Source organism: Parus major, chromosome 5, assembly GCF_001522545.3.
Source record: "Parus major isolate Abel chromosome 5, Parus_major1.1, whole genome shotgun sequence".
Classification (NCBI taxonomy): domain Eukaryota; kingdom Metazoa; phylum Chordata; class Aves; order Passeriformes; family Paridae; genus Parus; species Parus major.
The window spans coordinates 44,300,482-44,322,078 of record NC_031774.1 but is presented as its reverse complement, the minus strand read 5'-3'; the positions used below and the strand labels follow the sequence as shown (position 1 = coordinate 44,322,078).

Genomic DNA, 21,597 nt, shown 5'->3' with positions numbered 1-21,597 from the left:
CTTAGTGCTGCTCATAAGACACCTCTAAATCTTTCTAGGAGTTTCTCTGCCATAGTTAGTGGTACTAACAAAGATTTGGATTATAGCTCATATGTTGATTCCCAGGCAAACCAAGAAGAAATGTGTTATTTCACAGGTGTGCCTTCTCTGGGGTTACTAAAGCAAATTTGGATTTCAGCATTTTTACCTGACAGGTCAGTAATTTAGTAATTCCAGCTAGTTGGCTCTTTTCTTTTTAACTCATTAACATAACAAAGGGCAGCTAATTTCCAGCATGGTTATTATGGAATGTATGTCATGCCCATCTGTTACAGTAGGATATCTGGAGAGGATGATTCACAATTCTGAGGCAATGTCCTGTGGAAAGGATAGAGCATGGTGGCAGATGGGAAGCGATGGATCCGAGCAGATGGATCTGGGTGTGGTTCATGTCTCACGCGCTGGTTTACACTGGGACAGAGCACTGGGGCTAATTTCTTGCCAGCGGGAACAGCCTGCAATGTGCACTTGTAGCATTCACCAGCAGATACCAAAATAATTCCGCTGAGGAGGCAGGCGTGCTCACAGTGCTGCGAACCCCGGCGCGAGCACCGCCACAGCAGCTGCATGGGAACGGCCAAGGGCACTACTTTGCTTTCAGAGGAGAATGCCAGAGCGAGAAACCACATAAGGTGTTCAGGTATGACTCGTGATCGTGTCTGAGTGTATTGGGGCTTGACTGACAGGGCTCCCCAGATGCCCACAGTTGCTAGTCAGTGACAGTGAAGTGACAAGCACATTGACAGCAGAATGTACTGCATCATCTCTTCTCCTGAAATGGTGATAAGTACAGAAATGCCAGAATTTGATTGAAGAAGGCAGTTCTTGGTAATGTTAGAGATCATAGTTTCACTCACAATATAGTGTTTTCAAACAATGTATTAATACTTGTGATGTTCCATAAAAGCAGCCTAACCAAATGAACTGTTTAGCAATGACACTGTTTTGGAAAAATGAATTACCCTGATTAAATACTATTTTCTATTTAAAATCTGAACTTGCCATTACTAATATCATATGTGCTACTCATTTGATGAAATAGAACATAGCTCAGAGCTCACCAAACTCCCTAGGAATCTTTCCCCACAATCTGACAGGAGTTAGCTTATGCTTTTTGTACACTCATAGTAATTTTGGAAAGAAAGCTGCTGCATGAACAAAACATTAACAAGGTGAGCCAAGATGATGAGAAAGAAAAATAAGTAATATACCTTCCCAAGGTTCTTGCCTTCACTGCTGCCATACCCAAGGGAAACAATTTTATTTTTACATTTAGCTGAATTAATTTATTGATTTGGTGTGTGCTATAGCTAAAAGTCAGCATGTACATGTAATTTCTAATCACTGTGTATTTTATGTGAATTCTAAAGTGCCATAGATAGAAAAATGAGAGCCACATTGGAGACAAGGGAGTTCTTCCATTCTGGGCTGAGATGATGACTTCTTTAATATCCTCTTTATAAGAATCTTTGTGGTTTAGCACCTCATATGAAATTTAATACTTTTCCAAAAATAGCTGACACCAAGGAAGAAATACAATTATCTCAGGACAAAGAAATTATTTTTAGAGCTCTGTATTGTCTGCTTAGCATCAGTTTTTTATAACACTTGATATGTGCATGACATATACAGCACATATAATTGGACTACTCTCTGCACTTGTATTCAGAATCTGAGCTGCACTGTATTCAGACTCTGATCTTATTTATATCTTTGCTGTAGGAGATTTAGATCCAGGTGTGGTGGCTGACCAGCTCAGCCATAGCCTTTTTTCACTGTCTGGCACAGTCACCAGTAAGGCAAATGCTATTGGTAGTAGAAGTTTGCTAGTAGTTAATAAAGAAAAAAAAAATTAAAAAAAAAAATAGTGCTATTTTGAAAATAACAGCCATTAAATCTCTGCTTTTTAATTATTAGAAAATAGGGACTGTGCAGGTGATGTATGTTTAAGATGACACAATACTGGTTAGGTAGGAGTGGCCATGCAATACAGCATCACTGTTTGCCATAATTCCAGGAAGGCTGCAGTGATTCTCTGCAAAGCCATTTTCCAGCAGTTGTAGATGTCTGTGAGTGCACATGCATACCTGCACACATGCTGCTCCCCTGCTGGCTGCATGCACTGTGCCCTCAAGGAGAAATGCCATTCCCAACACAAGAAAAAAGCAAAACAACATCCCAGGATGGCAGCGTGGCAGGAGAGGGGACAGTGTGGGCATAGTGACTCTAGCCTAGCAGACATCAGCACAGTATCAGGGCTCTCTGTTCCTTTAGTATCTGTTTCATATGATCATGCTCCCACAGAAACAAAAGTTTCAGATACCTTCCTTATTGTTAAAGCTTTTGGGAAGATATTTTCTTGATCTGTCTTAAATGGCATAGAGTGAGAATTATTGAGATGTGTTATTCTTTTGGTAAATTACACAACCATTTATTCTCGAAAAAGATTGTGTAAGTGGGAAATAATAATAATTATTACTATTATTATTAACAATAATAATAGTAATAATGTTGGTGGGAACTACTGAAAACATTACCAAAATATATTCCGAAATAAAAATCTGTTTCTAACACTTCAACAATTCTTGAAGTTACAGAGCCTGAAGCTGAAATCATGTTTTCTTGACAAGGATTTATATTCCCAGCTGGTCCTTGTGACACATTATTGATTAGTTCTACTTTTGTTGTTGATAAGCATTGTTGGCATTGTTGACAACAGCAGACCACAACAGAGTCAATACTGATAGAGGTGAGAGCAGGAATCCTTCCTGCATTCAGCTCTGCACATCACAACTGTTCCAAGGCTGCAAAAGGGAAGAATGAAGAGGCTTTTTGTGTGTCTTGTATGAAGCTCCATGGTCAATACCTGGGAGAACATTTAAATGGGTACAGAGCATATCGTTATTTGAGCACCTCATTGAGCTTATATATCTACAAAACATTTTAAAGCAAATAAAGGCATTTAAAACTTCTCTCCTTGCTACACATATCTGAGAATATGGAGAAAATTTCTTTCTTCCCTACTTTTCATTGGAAGAGGAAAAATCATCTTGTTTAAATAAGTAGTTGTTATTCCTGCCCAACATAGCACTCTACAGTTATTCTGTGTTTATTTGCATACAATTATTAATATGATGTAAGAACTCAGCAAGATTCTTCCTCTTCTCTTTCCTGGTCAAGCTGATTTATCTGTCTGTAGTAATTTCTTGAAATTCAGTATGAGTTTAGATCATGTCATCCTCGTAGTATTATAAGGTAAAGACATGATGCTTATTCTAGTAAACAACTTTTAGTATTGAAACCTTAGTAACTTTCTAAATTACTTCAGTTGCTCTTCAGAAAGAAGCTCTTCTAAAGAGCTCTTCAGAGAAGTAACTAACAGGGACAAAAATATCCCAAAATAGCCCAAATAAAAGGGAAAAAAAAAGAAAAAGGGGGTGGAGGGGGAGAAGATTGCAGTAACAAGGAACCTGGGTTACATGACATCCATTCATTTTGCCATCACATTCATATGAAACTTCATGGTGGTTGGCCCTTGAGTTCATTTTAGCTCTGAGAAAATTCTCCTGAATCCTGCTTGTGGCTGCCATTGTGATAAATACATCCTTTCTGACCTAGCCAAAATACTGATACCTAGCGAGCTTTTTTTCCTTCCCCAAAACCATGACAGTTCCATGTACTGTGCCATGGCTCAGGGTTGCTTATGTTAGTAATAAAGATGTAAGGAGATGAGCAGAGATTTTTTAATAAATATTCTTCAGGACATATAATGGACCAGGGTGGAGCAATATAGAGGAACAAACTCTGGAGAAAGAAAAAAGAAGCAAATAAATGTAAGGACTAGTGAAATGGAGGCAAAAGAAAAAGGAAGGAGAGAAATCTAAGGCTTCACACTGGATGGACTTGCTCAGAATAACAGTGAACATTTTTCTTTGTTAAATATAATGTTTAGATGCACATGGCTGAAGCAGAAAAATGAGAGTTGATGGTGTACTACTGTAGCCAGCTCTCAAGGCTCACTGTTGGGCCTTTTTTGTTTTGCTCCTGGGTCTGACGATTGCCAGCCTGACAGCTCCTGGAGTTCAAGGCAGAGGTTGAAGGACCATGGTGGCTCACTGCAGCCTCCTGGGAGCTCGGGACAGCTCCATCCCCAAACCTCCTTTTCTTCTGTTTTAGAAACACAGCTTTAAACTAGGGATGCTTTAATGCCTTTCCACAAAACTGCCTAAACAGACCAAAATCGCCACCTAGTGAGGACAGGCTCTCAGCTCACTCATTTTACACAAGGCTTTTGTAAATACAGCTGAATTAGTCATAATATTCCACTGCATTTAAGTTTGAGTGATAATTATATTTTACAAGAAAAAACCCCAAGAATTTAAGGAAAAATGTATTTGCTGAAGTGACAGGAACACAGGCATTTTTCATAAAATAATACATATCTAAGCACACGTGTTTCTATCACCTCTCACTGCAATCATTAGGCACTCACTTTATTGTCTTCACAATGTATTTACAGGATTCTTGAGTGAAGAGCCTGATTTAATACCTGCATTGGGTGTCTTATGCATCCTGCACAGGTAGTGCTTCAAAAGGTCTCTGATCCTGGTTTCTCTGAATGAACTGCTAAAAATAAACTGCAGAACTGGCTAAAACCAAAAGTATCCAGAAGTGGTTTCACTTTTAGGATGTCTGTACTGAATTGAATGTGCAACAAAGAAAAGATAAACCTATATGTACCTATATGTACTTGGGAAGTTTTTGAAAGGCTTCCAGCTAAATTAATTTTGCAGGTTTCTTTTGCTTGATCTGAGTGATCAAGACACTTTTCTATTATTTCCACCATGACACATCATATGTACGTTGTTTCCTGGTACACTGAAGAAATAAAATGACAATTTTTCAAAAATGCATAGCAAATCACTCTTAAGATTTTATTTAAAAATCAGTTACAGTTAAATATACTATATTTTAGATTATTTTTTCATGTCCTAGTTTTAGTATTTTAAAATTAAAATTGTACAGACACAAGAAAAAGTAAGGGAAAATACACATGAACTTCCACATACAAGAGCTGTGACATTCAGATAACCACATGAAAGAATTATGAAGAAATCATGAGTATAAACAACAGTGAGACAGGAAGAATCAGTGTTTTTTTCACTCATAGAAAGTTATTTTCCTTGACTTGCTTTGGTAGAGATAGAGTTATGGTGCTTACTGCTGATGAATATTTCTAGATCTTTTTGAAACTGCATATGTCAGGCTTATATAAAATCAAAATTTTATCTACTAGCAGTGTACTAAGGATTAAAAAAACCTTCAGGATTTTTTTTTCTCTCCCCAAATAGGTCTAATTTTAAACTGCTAAATGCTACTGCCTAAATTTATTTCCTGCTTTCCACAGAAGTAAATGATCCTCTAAGTTTGAACGCTAGACTTCATGACAAAATGGTCTTCTCAAACAGAGCATGGGGAATTTTCACAGATGCAAAGTTCAATGCAAAGTTAATGTGGAGTCACAGTACACTTCCCAATCCACTGCAGTATCTTCCTCCTCCTTGTTATGAGGGCCGAGTTGCACATGAACGGTGCAGAGACCCTGCATTGTGAGCCATCAGATGGGGCAGGAAGACTGGCACTGATCACATCAGAAATGTGTCTAAGAAATTATATCCTGTACTTCACACATTTCTGGCACAAACTCTGCAACAAATGTGACTGCAGCATTGTTTCCCTGTAAGACATCTCAGGATGGAGCTTTTTCCTACTTTGGTTGTGCTCCACAGAACCTATATTAGGTTCACATACACTGAGCTGCCAGACAGTGACATGTGCTTGTTCTCTGCATGCCAGGAAGGAGAGCTCACGTGTTTTCACGGGATTACCATGAATAAATCAGCAGTCCTCAATAGTCTGACCTTTTCTGTTTTTTTTTTTTCTGCCACAATACAGAAGGAGAATCGACAGAAACTTTGGTTTACTGTGGATTATTTATTGTGTTGCACTGAATGAGGATAAGCAAAGACAGTGAAGCCATGAGTTTATGCTCTCATTCTGAGAACACAATGAATCTCAGGAATTGCTTGTTAGGTATTTAGCAGACTTAAAAGTTCCTTTTGCCCATTAAGAACTTCCTTGTTGTTTAAGAGTCCTTGGGTATCCTGTGGTGAAATGATAATTAAGAAGAGGAATTGCCATAAACCAGACCACCTTTTCAGACAAGGGAGACCTGGTACCTCAAATTAGGATACTCACCTCAGTCTCACCACTTCATTTCATTTAAGGATGTGAGTCTAAGGAATTCCTGATTTACAGGATCAACAGCATTTTCCTCACAGTGTTTCCTCACACATGTAATTGAGCATGTGAAACAGAACACAGTGTACAGATTTCTCCTTTAGATTGTAGCTTTCTGGATTTAGTACCTGTTGGGACATCTGGTAAGATACCAGCTATCAGATGAAGGAAACTGGGGTGACAATTTCTCCAACTGTTCAAGATAGGCCTGAGATATGATTAGGATTGAGGTGAAAAAACCTCCATGCTAAAATGCTAGAAATTTGAAATAAATTTTTTCCTGGGTGTAGTTCTTCATGTGGGGTCAGAAAAACAGCCAACATTATTCTGTTGTTTAAAGGAAGATTTTTTTTAAACAGGCAGAAATGGCAGGTAAGGCTAAGATTCTACACAAAATCAAAATAAAGCTGCAGCTGGTATGAAATATAGCACAAATTTAGGGATATCAGGACCACCTCTTGTGAAAAGCTTGTGTAAATCAATGTTTATGTTAAGGGAACTTCAGTAAGTCCTTTGAAAGGCAACATGCCACATATAAAGCTGAAGAATCATCATAGAATCATAGAATGGCTTGGGCTGGAAGGCACCTCAAAGATCACCTGGTTCCAACCCCTCTGCCATGGGCAGGGAAAGTTTTCACCAGACCAGGTCACTCCAAGCCCCATCCAACCTGGCCTTGAACACCTCCAGGGATGGGGCATCCACCATTTCTTTGGGCAACCTGTTCCAGTGCTTCACCACTCTCACAGTAAAGAGTTTCTTCCCAGTATCTAATCTAAACCTACTTTCTCCCTTGTCCTACCCCTACATGCCCTTGTAAAAGTCCCTCTCCATCTTTCTCACAGGTCCCCTTCAGGTTCTGGGAGGCCACAATTAGATCATCCTGAAGCCTCCTCTTTGCCAGGCTGAACAAACCCAAATCTCTCAGCCTTTCTTCACAGGAGAGCTGCTCCATTCTTCTAATCACCTTGAAGATCCTCCTCTGGGCTCACTCCAACAGGTCCATGTCCTTCCTGTGCTGGGGACTCCAGAGCTGGATGCAGCACTGCAGGTGGGGTCTCACCAGTGCAGAGCAGGGAGAGTAGAAGGGCAGAATCTCCTGCCTTGCCCTGCTGCCCACACTGCTTTGGATGCAGGATAGGATTGGCTTTCTGGGCTGTGAGTGCACACTGCAGGGTCATGTCCAGCCTCTCACCCCACAAGGTTATATAGGATTGGGCACTGGTACAGTGCTTCTTCTACCCAATCTGTCATCAGCTCTGTTTTTCATCCAGCAACAGATACTGACTTTACCAGGAAAATTAAACAAAAGAATCTTTTATCTCTGTATTGAACCTTTAGCAGTTGCTATAGCAATAACATTTCTCAAAATGCTAAGTTCAAAGTAACAGCTACCTTTGCTCTTGAGACTTCATCTTTTATATTTTTCAATTTCTCTCACACTCCATTTAAAGGAGCTGTGAGTCTGTGCACCAAAATATTCAAAGTTAATTTTGAAAATAAAAAGAAAAAAGGGATTGACCTATTTTCCCACTTTTTTTGCACCTCCCACTGTTTTAGCACTTCCATGCCACATTAGTGATACGATGTGTGTACTCTGATATTCAGTGAGATGCTGTAGGACACACACTCTGCTGTACAGAGGCTGGATACAGGCTGTAAGTTATACTCTGCTGGCAATACCTCTAGGCTGGCAAAGATGAGAATCTGACTCTCTCTTGTGCAGTATCTTTGTAATTCACCTGGATCAGGCCTTTTATATATCATCCAATGCAATCTTATCCTTAATGTTTTCTCTTTCATTTTTTTTTTTAATTGGTTTGTGTTTCTCTTTTCTGAAGTTCTAGTTCAGAACATACTTTATGTCTTTCTAGGGCATTAAAGGATTTAGGTGAAATAGCTTGGTTACTTTTAATTCATGTCTGAACAGCCAAAAATTCCCTGTGTCAGCTTAGGCTAGCAACTTGTTAGTAACACAGCCATTGTGGTGCAGCCATAAAATAAAAAATCTTTATGAAAAACACTTGCACAATGTGTTTTGATTTTTTCCCCTTATCAGTACTAGAGCATCACTTATCAGATGCTGCCTTGGATCAACCCCACTGGGGACCCTGCAGGTGCTGAGGAGTTGGTGGCCTTGGGCAGGGGCAAGCTGCCATCTCACAGGGCTTGGAGACCACCAGGAGAGCCTTGGCAACTGGCAACAGTGGCCTGTGGGTGCAGCAGCTGCCCTGGCTCCTGCTGAGCTCAGCACTGTGCTTCACTTTCCTTCCCTGCAGCCTTGCTCTGGGCAAGCTGGTTTTCTGCCACTGTGGTCCTGCTGGTGCCAAGCATCTTATACTCCTATCCATGTTCTCCCTCTCTGCTGTGTGGAGGTGGGACCAAATGAATAGTTTGGTTCTTTACCATGTTAGAAAACAGAGACCTAGATTTAATGATGAAACTGGTAGTATGGAAATTGGCACATGACTAAACTATGGCCCACTGCTCTCTTCTCTACTGGTATTTAATCAAGAGTGACATCACTGAAGACTCGTCACTAGACTTATCAGAATGATTTCAGCAGCATCATTCTCTGTGAATCCTAACAGGAAGTGCAATACATTATCTTTATAACTCAAATTCATACTTCATCTTTTTCACTAGTTCTGCAGTTAGATGTGTTAGACATTCAAAAAAAAAAAAAAGAAAAAAGATAAAAGGAAAAAAGCCACAGGCTAGGCAGGTGTCTCTGTCAGAGACCTTGTGAGTCAGGACTGGCTGCACTGACATTAACAAAGTGAACCTTATGTGTAGGTATTGCAGAACAGAATAATGATCTGCAGGGATGCAGGTTGTGGCTGATAGTTGGACTAGATTATCTTAATGCTCTTTTCCAACCTTAATGATTCTAAGATTCTGAAAAAAAACCCAGATTAAATGATGTCTGGAATTCTACCAGCTAGGTCATCACAATTCACTGAAAATCCCTCAACTTATGAAGCTGAGCTATATATTTGCTGAACTTTTGGCAGACAGGTTCTGTTTTAAGAGAATTATTGATACACAAATTCACCCCTATTTCTATTAAGCTGACAGCAATATTCTTTGGCACTGACATTTCATGCCCTGTGGATATTAATTAAATTACCATCACAGCCCTTTTAATTATCCATATTCTTATTATATTGATTTGAAGTGAGATAGGAACTATGGTGACTCACGGAGACTGTACACTAATGTTTGTAGGCATTGTCTGTGAGGAAAATGGAATTTAAATGCATGCCTTTCTTCTTGCTATTAAATAGGAAGTGAATTTCATAAACTCATTTGTGCAAGGAATGTCATTTCTTTGGGAAGAGCTCCTGTGGATTAGCATTTGTTTTTTACCTGCAGAGCCATCAGGAATTCTAAGTGGAATATTCAATAACAATAATATATAGCATGGATGACATTTTGGAACCTGGATGACATTTTCCATAACCTATGCAGGGAGGTACCACAGGAAATGATGCTATGAAAAACATCCACAGATACCCATGAAAGCTGGTCCATGCTATGGCTTTCATGAGCTTTGGTGGAATATTAAAGAACGTAAAATCTCAAGGTGAAATTTTGTGGAAATTAAGCTTTTTGCAGAGGCTAAGGGTCACTTTACCAACAGTCTGTGATCTCTTCTCCTACTACATTAGGAATGAACTGCCTGTGCACAGGCCAATGCTGACATGGTGCTGCCATGTCCAGCCTTGTACCTTTGCTGATCCCAAGGTTGCCTTCCTGACTTGGCTTCCCAGCTGACCTCAGACCTGCCTTGTCACCAGAGGTTTGTCTGGTGATCAGAGAACAGTTGGCCAGACCTGCTCTTCTGCCTCGCTGGGGTGCCGTGGGACTGTGGCGTGTTGGTGACGATGCTGCCCAGTCTGCCTGGCTGTCACACTCAGCTCCTGGCTCCCTGCCCCTTTCAGAGCTGCCAGCTCTAACTACTCCCTGACACAGAGGTTAAATTTGACTCAGTTTTGTTGTCTAGCTTTTGTTTTCATTATTTTTAAAATGAATTCTTAAATTCCTTAAATTAAAAGCCCAAATAGAATTGACTTTCCAACCTTTATGGCATGTGAAAGATTTAAAAATCAACCTCTGAGTTATTTTTTTCCATGAAGTTACATTGAATTTTGGTTCTTCTTTTATTTCAATGCTACTGTGAAATTTCACATTCTGTTGCAAAATGCATAGGTCAGCAGTGGAAAAAATTCACGATGAAGTAACTTGCACCACTGCTTGCATAATTCTTCCTTCATAATATATAAGAAGGAACTACAGAAAAAAAACAAACCTAAATCAAAAACACAAATCCACATCAAAACAAAATCCAGTAAATGGAAACAAAAAAGAGAAGGGAACATCATTTTCTAGAGAGGAAGGCAACAGCCAGAATAAAGACTACCCACAGGATCACAGGAAAATTTTGGTTTGAAGGGACCTCAGGGTATCTCAAGCGCAACCTTCTGCTAAAGGGAAGGTCAGCTACAAGGTCAGATGTTGCTCAAGCTTTGATGAGTTGGGTATTGGAAATGACTGAGGATGGAGCACACAGAACATCTCGGTGCATCCTGCTCCACTGCTTGTCAGTTCTTCATAGCTCAAAAACTCTTCCTTATATCAACTCTGACCCTTGCTTCAAGTTATACAGGTGATTTCTTGTCCCTCCTTGTCCTGGCTTCAGCACAGGTAAGGTTAAGTTTCTTTCAATAGCTGTTACAGTGTCTTGAATTCAGAATGTGTGTTGATAACACATTGATGTGTTTTGGGTTTTGTTAAGTGTTTATCATAAGTAAAGGACTTTTTACTTGCCTCATGCTCTGCCAGTGAGGAGGTTTGCAAAAGAGCTGGAAGAGGGCATAGCTGGGACAGGTGACCCAAACTGGCCAAAGGGATATTCCACACAATAAAATGTCATGCCCAGTATATAACCTGGGGAAAGTCACCCAGAAGGGTGGCTGATCTGGGCTCAGGGAGTGGGGTCTGGAATTGGTCAGTGGGTGGTGAGCAATTGTGTTGTGTATCACTTGTTTTTTTCCCTTATTATTATCATTGTTATTATGATTGACCATTATTACTAAATTTTTAATTTATTTTTGATTATAAAACTGTTTTTATATCAACTTACAAGTTTTACTTTGATTCTCTTTTCCATTCCACTTGTCTGTGGAGAGACAGAAGGGGGTTGAGCGAGAGGTTGCAGGGTCCCTTATTTCCAGCCAGTCTTAAAACACATCACTCCTGCTATGAGCTCTTGTGAAGAAGCTCCATCTTCTCAATACCCTCTTTGCAGGATTTCAAAGCTGCCATTAAGTCCCCCAAAGTCTTCTCTTCTCCAGGCTGAACAAGCCCAGCTTGCACAGCCTGGCAAGGTCCCATTTATACAGACACACAGCAACTCATGAAAACCATGGAAATGCTCTTTGCAACGGAGAAATTTTTAATTTATACAAAGAGGGATATTCTCATAAGAAATATCTTATTGTTTATGACCATTTTATGCACATCCTCCATACATAATGTCAGACCTAAAAAGGTGCTGAATTTGTGTCTTTCCACCACACAAATGGCTAGAGGGCAATTTTTTTTTTTATGAAAAGAAAAATTCTTTCCCTATGAAATAAAAAAACCCACCATAACCAAATATTTTTTTTCTGGGAATTGAGAAAAAGTAAAAAAGTTGTGAGAGAAGAAAAAAATGTAATGTTTTAACTCTTTTCAGAGGGTCATGTGTCTGGATGGGACAGGGAACCAGGAGGCCAGGCAGCTGTTTCTGGGGCCTGCACATGAACAAGTCCCTGAGTTATCCTGCACTTCTGGTTTGTGCTAACATCAACTCTTGCAAAATGTGGGTTCTTTTGCTTCCATTCTTACTGTTTCTTGGTACATTCACATTCTTTGCTGGTTTGCCAGTATTGCTGTCTGGCCTGTTTAATTTTCTTAAAACTGGCAGACTGAGAGCCCTGGAACGTCTAGCTGAGGCCTCCATGTGCAGTTAAGTAAATGGATGCAAACCTTAATTTATTGAGTCTGGAAACGGAACCACACCCCAGATTTCAGTCATAATAAGCAACTCTAAAGGCTGTCCCTTTCCATTACTGAGATGTGAAACCTCACTTTCTCTTCCTCCTCTGCATGTATCAGGGAAAGTTTCATCCAAGTCAAAGCAGTGGTGGCTAGAATTTGCTTCTTTATGGGCACTTGAATTAATGAATCTTCAACTACCTGAAACCCAATACTGGTATTGTAATGAAACCGCATCACATACAGTTATACATTAGAACATGTATTTTTCAAGGAAAACAAAAGCTTAAGGGCAGGTAAGTGCCTGTACACAGGAGGTAAAACTTTTTTTGAGAAGTGTCTGCTCTCAGGGGTATGCTAAAGAAGAATTTGAATCTTTAATGAAACACAAGGACCATCACAGCAGCATAAATGACACCATGAAATTACAGAGAAATTTACCATGCTCCCTCTGCCTGCTCCTTTGCTAATCAGGACAAAGAGGACTCCAGTCTTCCTCTGGTTTAGTACATTGCAGCAGGCTGGCTAGCAAGCTGCAACAGGAGACAGTTCTGTGGGGGATCCTCAGTAATTCTGTCAGCATGTCACAGCCATCCTTCTTGACTGTGCGTTTGTTCCTTATCACTGATTTATGTACCATACGTGATTTAAACATATGTGTTGATACTCCATTGTTTTCATCGACCCTATATGAAATTCTTATTGGCTCCAGCTACAGGTTTTGCTTAGACTGGTATCTCTGTGTTTTGGGGCATTTCCTAGGTACAGACTGGAGAGGAATTTTTCTTTCTTTTCCTTTCAGGTTATCCAGTTTTCTTTTGCATGTGCTCATTCAGGAATTTTTGACAGACTGTGTTTCACAGGAAGTTCTGTAGGTGGTCAGTGCAGTGTTTTTTGTAGCAGAACTGCACAGAGCATATTCTTTGGCTTGGTCTTCCTCACGCTTTCGCAGGCACAAGCAACACCTGAGCAAATTCACTATGTCTGTTCGTGCGGTTTCACTCACAAAGCAATACAGAATGGGATCCGCAATGCAGTTCAAACTTGTTAAGGCCTGTGTGATTCTGTAAACCTTATACATCAACAACAAAAGGTGTGGGTCAGAGGTGGAAGGCTCTTTGATGCTGCGGATAAGCAGTACAACGTGATAAGGAGTGAAGCAAACAAGGTAAGTAACTGTGATGTTCAGAATAAGTTTCCTCACTTTTTTCTTTTCTTCATCTACTGTGGCTTGGTTATACCTCACCACTTGGTAGATTTTATGGTAGCAAAACACAATGATTACCAAAGGGACCACATACCCTGAGCATATCCGGAATAAATTTATGTTTGCCTGCCACCTTTCCAGGGGGTAGTTATCATAGCACAATGTATGATTCGTGAAATTGCAAGGATCATTGAATACTTCTTTGTACACCAATATGACTGAATTAAAGATGCTTTCCAGAAGCCAAACAATTATGCTGACAATCAATGAAAATCTTCTTGTGCGCAGGTACTGGAGCTTCAAGGGGTGAACTAATGCCAGGTACCTGTCAAGAGAGATGCAAGCAAGGAACGCAGTACTGGTGTAGAAATTCATATACATAAGGAAGGCAAAAATCTGACAAAGCAAGGCAGAGAGCCTCCAGTCATCTCCATGCCAGGCATAATCAATCCACAGCGGCAGAATCAAAGAGTACAAAAGGTCAGCCAGGGACAGGCTAAAGATGTAGACTGCTAACTCATTCTTCTTCCTCACCTGAATGCAAGATACATACAGGGATATGCAGTTGATGGGAATACTGATCATCATCACAGTGCTGTACACAAATGGAAACAAATACTTATCCAGGGTGTGATCATCATGGCACTCAGTGTTGTTCATTGTCCACCCCAGTAGTAAACTTGAGATAATTCCAGCTTGGGTGCAATAAAACCCCTTGTTGTAGACCAATAGGTTGTCATCTGTTAGTTCTTCAGAACCTGATTGACAAGATTCCAGGCCTCTGTTACCAAAAAGAAAAAATGTCAGCGATAACATTTCTGTTGTTTTTATGGGATTCTTGGTGTGTGACTTTTTTTTTTTTTTTAGAAGAAAGAAACCGTGCTTTTAGGAGACCGGAGGATATTAATGCTCCCAGATTGCATCGGAAGAGGAACCCAAAATCTAAGGTTGTCAAGGTCAGTTAGATGGAAGCTTCTACAGCAGAAGCAGGATGAATAGTTAAGACACTTCTAGGAGTGGGGTGGTGTCCTGCAATCCTGGGTCTCTCTTGTGGGAGAGTTAAAGGAGATCAGAAAGTGAACCACAAATAAAATAATAGATGTACACTTTCAATTTTCCTGGTAAGCACTGTTTTGGGAATATGAATATGGTAGATTTGAAATGTATCCCAAATAACCTCCTCTCCTCCAAGGCAATGGAGAGACAAAGATAGAAATACAGGGATTCAGGTACCACTGGATGTTGGGATCTGCTCAGAAGAGGAAAATGTGTATCTGGTATATTTCCCTACTGCAAATTGCTCTTGTCATGTTTGCATCCTCACACATCCCTGCTTCCTCTCTCCTCCTTTGTATGTGATCCCACATGAAGTTGCCATCAGCTGTGCTCTTCCAGCATGACTTACTGCATGTACCAGAAACCCTGGTGTGAAACCTGCCAGGCTACTGAGTTCCTGCCTGCACATGACAATCTGCTGGGTTGAACAAGTGAGGTGGAGACTGAGTACAGTTTTTCATTTACACTTCTTCCCTCTAAAAATTGGAGCTGTGATGCATGAGCTTATAAAGCCATTAGCAATTAAACTTTTCTTAGTCACTTCCGGGACTGTGGTTATCAACAGCTTCAACATGAAAATATTAGTAAAATGGCAGGCCTGACTAAAGCAGTGGGACTGGAGGAGTTGTGTGTGTGAGCCTTAGAAACACAAAGAAGAGCTGACCTTTCAGTAAGAAAGGGTGTACAGCCATAGTGGTGAGACAGCTGGTACTCACTGATTGTGTCACAGCTCTGACATTCAGCAGCTCCCTTCTCTAGAGAACATCTAATTGTTACGTTCAGGAAACACAAGAATGGAAAATATTGGTTGCAGTCCAGTTACACTGCCAAATACGCCAACTGCTTGAGAGACTGCTGCTCATCTGTGCTGAGAAACTGGACTGCAGCAGAGGAGGTGAAGAGCCTGAAGAATGAGTAGGTTGCAAAATAGCACATCTACAACTGTTCCACATGGAAAAGAACTCCAATGGAATACATCTTGTCTGCAGAAACTTTCTAAAATATGTGGTTAGAAAAATTCATCCTTTTGTAGGTTTGATGTGTTTGTGGGTTTATCAGAAAAACCCAAACAGGTTTATTGCCTGTGCTGAGAGGTTATTATATGGATCTCTTGTCCACAAAAAACCCCTTTCATTATTATTCATAAAAAAAAGGAGCAGTGACAAAACTACCCAGAAAGCACATATTCAATTTTACCTGCCAATGCCTTATTTGATCAAGTTGCTTAACTTAAGAGCTAGCACTAAACTCATTCACAAGCTTGAAAGTCAAGGAAAACTCTTGAGAAGGACTTGCCAATTTGGTCCATTGAGGGACTTTATCAACATGATGACTACTTAAAAAAAAATGCCATGTCTATATATAAGACATAAGATGTCTGCATTTCAGCTTGGTTTCATAAAACCACACAGTAAATTGGGCGGTATAAGCTTATCAGTATATGTAAGTACCACAAGATAAAAATCTAGCTCGAGAAATTCTATCCCAGGGTATTGTGACCCACTTCTCACCAAAATGAAATCAAATGTATGCAGGCAGACCAGATGAATCAAAGATAAAATACCTACCTCTTCTCCTAATCACACTTTTCCTATGACAGGTCTCTTCATGTCTGAGAGGGAAACATGCCCTTTCAGAAGCATGTGTGTAATGCAGCAAGTGTATGAGGCAGTGTTTCCTAGTCTCGTGACTGAGAAATTGGAATTCCTTCTCCCTCCCCCATAAACCCTTTCTCTTTTGTTAACTTGTATTGCAGACTTGACATCCTTATAAGCTCCCAACTTCTCTCTTATTACTCACAACAGCTTCTTTTGTATCTACTCTTAGATCAACATACCAATTTCCTCATACCACCTGGGTTTTTTTCAGCTTTTTCATTTTATCTCACTGTTTCTGAGAGTTTTGCTCTGTTGATCTTACTGATTATAATGTAAAACACTTGTCCTTATATTGCTCTTCTCTGAATAAACCACATGTTCTTTGCTTTGCTCGTCTGCCATCTGCCTTAAGGGACTAATGTCTGAAGGTGTAATTGACTAATGGCAGGATGGGACACTAAAAATGAAATTCAAAGAAGTGAGTTGAGACCACATGAAAATTTTCAGCTCAGAAAGGTTTTTCTGTCCTTCATATTCACAAGTCACTGTACCCCCCTGCCTTCCTTTCTTAACCTGTATGTTCATTAGTTCCTATGAACACAGCCCTGGAGGCTGTGTAGCATTCCCCAGGTAATCCATGTCCGAACTTTGATGACACATTGATGGCACTTACGTGAGGACATGCTTTCAATGATGGGAATAATGAGAAGTGTGTCATTCTGGCACGTATTGATGACCTATACTTAAGTGTGTCAAAGAGCCAGCAAATGAAGCTTACCACAATGCATGCTGCAGTTTCTTGCACAGAAATATAAAAGCAGAAAGTACCACTTTGACCAGATTACAACACATTTCACTCAAATTGCTTGAGGCCTTATTTCAGAGGAAGTAGTCCATATCACACTTTCTTGCTGAGTTGTTTTTCTGATAATTAGGACTTTGTAATGCAAGATGATTATTCTTACCTGAATGCATGACCTGAAGCATTCCCAGGTTTTCTCTCTGCCACTGCGTACACCTGCTGGTTTTGCCTAGGAGGATGGTATTGGCTTACAGCTATCCTAAAAAACAATATTTGATAATTTCCCCCAATTATATATTTTTTTAACCATCAAGGAATTTTGGTTTAATGATTTGATTCTCATGGTCCAAAACTACTATGACTAATTCCATATACTTGTGACTTATTTTATAGACTTGTTTTCGAATTAGATGTTTCAAATAAAAAAAATAAATTCTCAACAGTAATTTTTTCTTTTAGTCACATTATTAATTTATTATCATAGTTCCTGTCCCTGTCATTTTGCTACAAAAAATCCACTGTACAAGAATTCTGAAGGGTCAGTGAAACATAAATTTTAGAGAAATGAACTAGCAAATGTTATGCTTCAAGTACTGTATGCAAACAATCCTACAAAGGACCCTTGTGAGATTTTCTAGAGAAAAGTAGTCATTATATACCGTATTTGTATCATTACGTTTCTGCAGCATCTTCTTCAGGTTCACAGAGAGCTTTATGTGGTCTCTCCTTTTATGACATTTTGAAAGTCGCAAAGTAGAAAGCTAAACTTTCATAAATATAAATACAAAAGGATATTTCATACTCTTATCTGTAAAAAACTTTGTAGGGGAAGAAAGAAACAAAGCTGTGTGAGCTAGAGCAGTAGCTGCAGTACTGGTGATACTGTATATCAATCGTAAGTTGGAAAGTCAGATTGTTTTCCTTTTTCTCTTTTAGAAATTTTGACAAAGTAGTTTGCTTTGTGTTCTCAAAATAAGTTCTATTGCCAAGCTGAGTTCTTCAAGTGCAGAAGATGCTTCATAGCTAATTCTTTTTACCTAACAAGATCTCCAAAGTCAATTCTGAACGACTTCACAGTTTAGGAGAGTTGAAATACACCTTTCAGAAATATGGCATTTTTTTCTTAAAATTAACAGTATTTTTCCTCATGCAACATTAAATTTCACCCACAGGAGTCCATGAGATTCTGTAGAGACTCAAACAGGTCTAAAAGGGCTTTTTAACTAAGATATATTTTATGGACTGTTTAATTAAGCATAACATTCACTTAATGTGAGAAAATAGGAAAAAATACCTACAGGTTTTATACAATGTAGGCCATGCAAGCATTATTTTGCTGTATCATTAAGTGTATCATGTTTTCTTCTATGCATACAGAAACATACAATATATTTTCACACACATGATATTTGGCATTCTAAGAAGCTACTTATACCAGAGCTTATTTTTCTGCTAAGTTTTAAGCATTCTGCATATTGATATTAATAGCACTGGATATCTTGCCAGTGTCTGAAAATACTGAAGAACACTAATAAAAGAGTTACTAGAATCGTTTGTGAGGCCTGAGGTACTTTTTGCAGTGAAGTGAGGGACAGCTCAGAATGTTAAAAATTTACCCCCAAACACAGTTCTTCTCCATTCTTTCCCCTTTCGTAATCAACAGTATTTTGATCATGGCAATGCCATTACAACAAAAAATGAATCCAGCTTTCTTTCCTATTCCTAGGCATGTCTTTCCTAATTTAATCTTTTGATATCTTTAGCCTTAGTCTCATGTTTTGGTTGTGCTGGGATTGAAATAATCCTTCTCCCAAAGCAATCTTTTCCAGCCCCTTTTGTGCCCCTTCTTTCAGATGTATGATGTCAGCATGCCATTGGGGAGAGCTAGGTTGAAACCTGTCCCAGAACGGCGTTGTGTCCCTGGCTCCTTGGATCCCGAGCGCTTACCTTGGCAGCCACGTGTCCCCTGCAGTGGCTCCTGTTGCGCCATTGGCAGCGTAACCTGTATCTGCCTCTAAGAAAAGTGTCTGCTTCTGCTTGATCAGATACAGAGACAGGAAGCTGCTGTTAGATAAACAGGCAGCAGTTCACACATTTCTTGGTTTTGCTTCCTTTTTTCTTCTGTCCCCAATTCCTTATTGAACTAAGCTTATCCATGAGAAAAAAGATATGAACAAAGGGTGGAAGCAACCTCAGTAGATACAGGAATACTTTTAGAGACTTTGTAAGTTTAATTTACAATATTGCCTAATTATATGAACCTAGTATATTATACACCTCTTATCTAGGAGACATTATATTCTGCAGAGAAATCAATTCACAGAAATAAAATGCTGTGTTTTATTTGTGTTTACATGTGTAAATTCAAAATGTGTATGTTTTCTGTTGACTGAAGGATCTCACCTGCTTTTCTCTACAAATTGATCACAGAATCAAATAAGAATCCACCTAAGAAGAGGTGAAAAATGTTTTACGATGACTTTAGGAGTTTGTGGAAAAAGAATTATTTTCATAATTTATGAGAAGTCCATGAATAGTTCTAGTTAACAAAGGATATATTTTGCCACATATTTTATGCACTGTGAAAGGCTAAATATTTATGTACTTTTATATAACCTGAGGTTGGATGCAGTTTTCAGATAAGTGATTCCTTTAACAGATAATTCTATTCAATTAGACTGGTGGAAAGTTGTTACATGAGCATATTTCTCTTCCACCTCTGTGATCAGAATACTTCATTGTGTGTATTTTTAAATTCTGCTTGGAACAATACAATTCTGCTTTAAGAAAGTGGGTACAATTTCACTTGATATGTCCATCTGTTGCGTAACACCAAAACTGACCGGTTTGATGATTCAGCTGCTAAGGAGAAATGAAAGAGAACAAATGGAAATGTTCTAAAACAGGGGCATAGTGACTTCCTTGAGAATACCAGGCAGCTCTATAATATTAAACTACTGTATAGAGATTTGGTTCCTTTTTTTTTTTTTCACTCAGTGTGACCTTTTAATCCACTGATTTTTAAGTACTGATCTGATTGTTACACAAAGCCTAAACTATCAAACACTTGTGGCCATTCTCAAACTGATATAATAGCCCTTTCCTGTTTGGTGAATGGAAGATCATTTGCTTAGATAAATTTCTAAAATAAATTTCAGTCACACTTTCATTTTCACTTAGAGAAAAGTCATTAGACGAAGATCTGCTTTCATAACTTTACACGTGCCTTATCCTAACATGGTACCTACTAAGTGTGCAGTATGCTGGTTCTGGTATTTTGTTGAGCATTTCTATACTTTGCTGAAGAAAAAAACCAGTTCTTATCATTATTAGAAATAAAGAAACATCTACAGTTCTTTGCTGTGATGACAGACAGCAGAACTGAAAGATCAAAGGAAACAAGAGGGGAGATTATGCCTTTTATGAGTTCTGGAAGTAAAGCTGTATGTTAAAATAAATTTTTACTTGTGTCCATATGCAAAAAAATAATTTCTGATGTAAGCAGCACAATTTTCCAGAGTTTTTGTGAGATCTGGACATACACAGTATCTCAGATCAGTCATCCAAGAACAACAGGTGTTATTAATGTTTGCTGAGAAAAAAAAATCCAACCCTGAAACAGAAAAGCATTAACAGTGGAAAACAATCTTACCTAGAAAAGAAGCAATAAGTAAGTCCTCAATATATTTATTAGTTAAATTTGAGTTTACAAAGGCTCCATGAGCAAAGGTGTTGCCAGGAAAATTAATCCACACACACTAGAGGTTTATGTTCAAAAAGAGCACAGAGAAGTCCTGTAACTTTATTTGAATAGAGGGAGAGGACATAGGGAATTCCCCATGGGGTCTCTCAAAATTTTTAGGGGACTTTTTATCCTTGTATTCTCACCACATTTCCCTCCCCTACTGGCTGAGGTACTTGAGAGGTACAAGCTTCCTGAAACACCTAATATCCCCTTTTTTTCTTTTTCCTTGTGTCTCTATTCTCTTACTCTAAATCCAGACACATAGCACAGTCTTGAGTAACAATCTGTGTCAATTAGTGGAATTCTTATGGAATTTATGGTTCCCCCCACTGCTTCTTTCAGCTGGCCTTATCTACCATCAGGGTCTGAATTTGTGTGTAAAGGCACCTCTTTCTCATTCCTTTCAGTCTAAAGAAAAAACTGGTTCAGCACAAGGTCAAGATGCAGAATGAATGTTGAATGTAAATATCCTTTTCCTTCCACCAAAGCAGATTCTGATAATGTTTTTCTGTACCAACTGTAAAGGGTGGGCACTCAGCACATCAAAGGATTGCAAATATAAGTTTTGAAAAATGACGATTTTAGGATCTCATGAGTGAGTAAGAGACTGAATTTCACAGTTGAAGCCTTTTACATGAAGTAAATTGATGCACTGATCAATGAAATTATAAAAATGAAACAAATAATAGTTCATAATCATTTTTTAAACCTTCCAGGTGTGCAAAACTGTACAGTCTGCTGGAATGAATGTGAAATAGGACCTGAAGCATAATGCTACCTGTGTCACTGACTCACAGTAGCCCTGAGG

At 39.1% G+C, this 21,597-nt stretch overlaps 1 protein-coding gene and 1 long non-coding RNA gene across 3 annotated transcripts; one reads left to right on the top strand and one right to left on the bottom strand.

The window, feature by feature from the left end:
• Positions 1-10,959: 10,959 nt before the first annotated feature.
• On the top strand, positions 10,960-21,597 carry LOC117244533. Of its 2 annotated transcripts, XR_004497836.1 has the most exons (4): positions 10,960-11,046; positions 14,456-14,544; positions 21,197-21,250; positions 21,506-21,597. It is a non-coding gene; the product is annotated as an uncharacterized LOC117244533 (long non-coding RNA). The 2 variants fall into 2 exon arrangements; XR_004497835.1 differs by lacking the exons at positions 21,197-21,250; positions 21,506-21,597 and having other exon boundaries at positions 14,456-16,628.
• On the bottom strand, positions 11,764-19,093 carry GPR65 (G protein-coupled receptor 65). Its single transcript, XM_015631143.2, has 3 exons — positions 18,992-19,093; positions 17,208-17,303; positions 11,764-14,369 (listed from the first exon to the last, which is right to left on the bottom strand). Exon 3 carries the CDS (start codon positions 14,246-14,248, stop codon positions 13,214-13,216), a length of 1,035 nt encoding a protein of 344 aa, XP_015486629.1. The 5' UTR covers positions 14,249-14,369; positions 17,208-17,303; positions 18,992-19,093; the 3' UTR covers positions 11,764-13,213.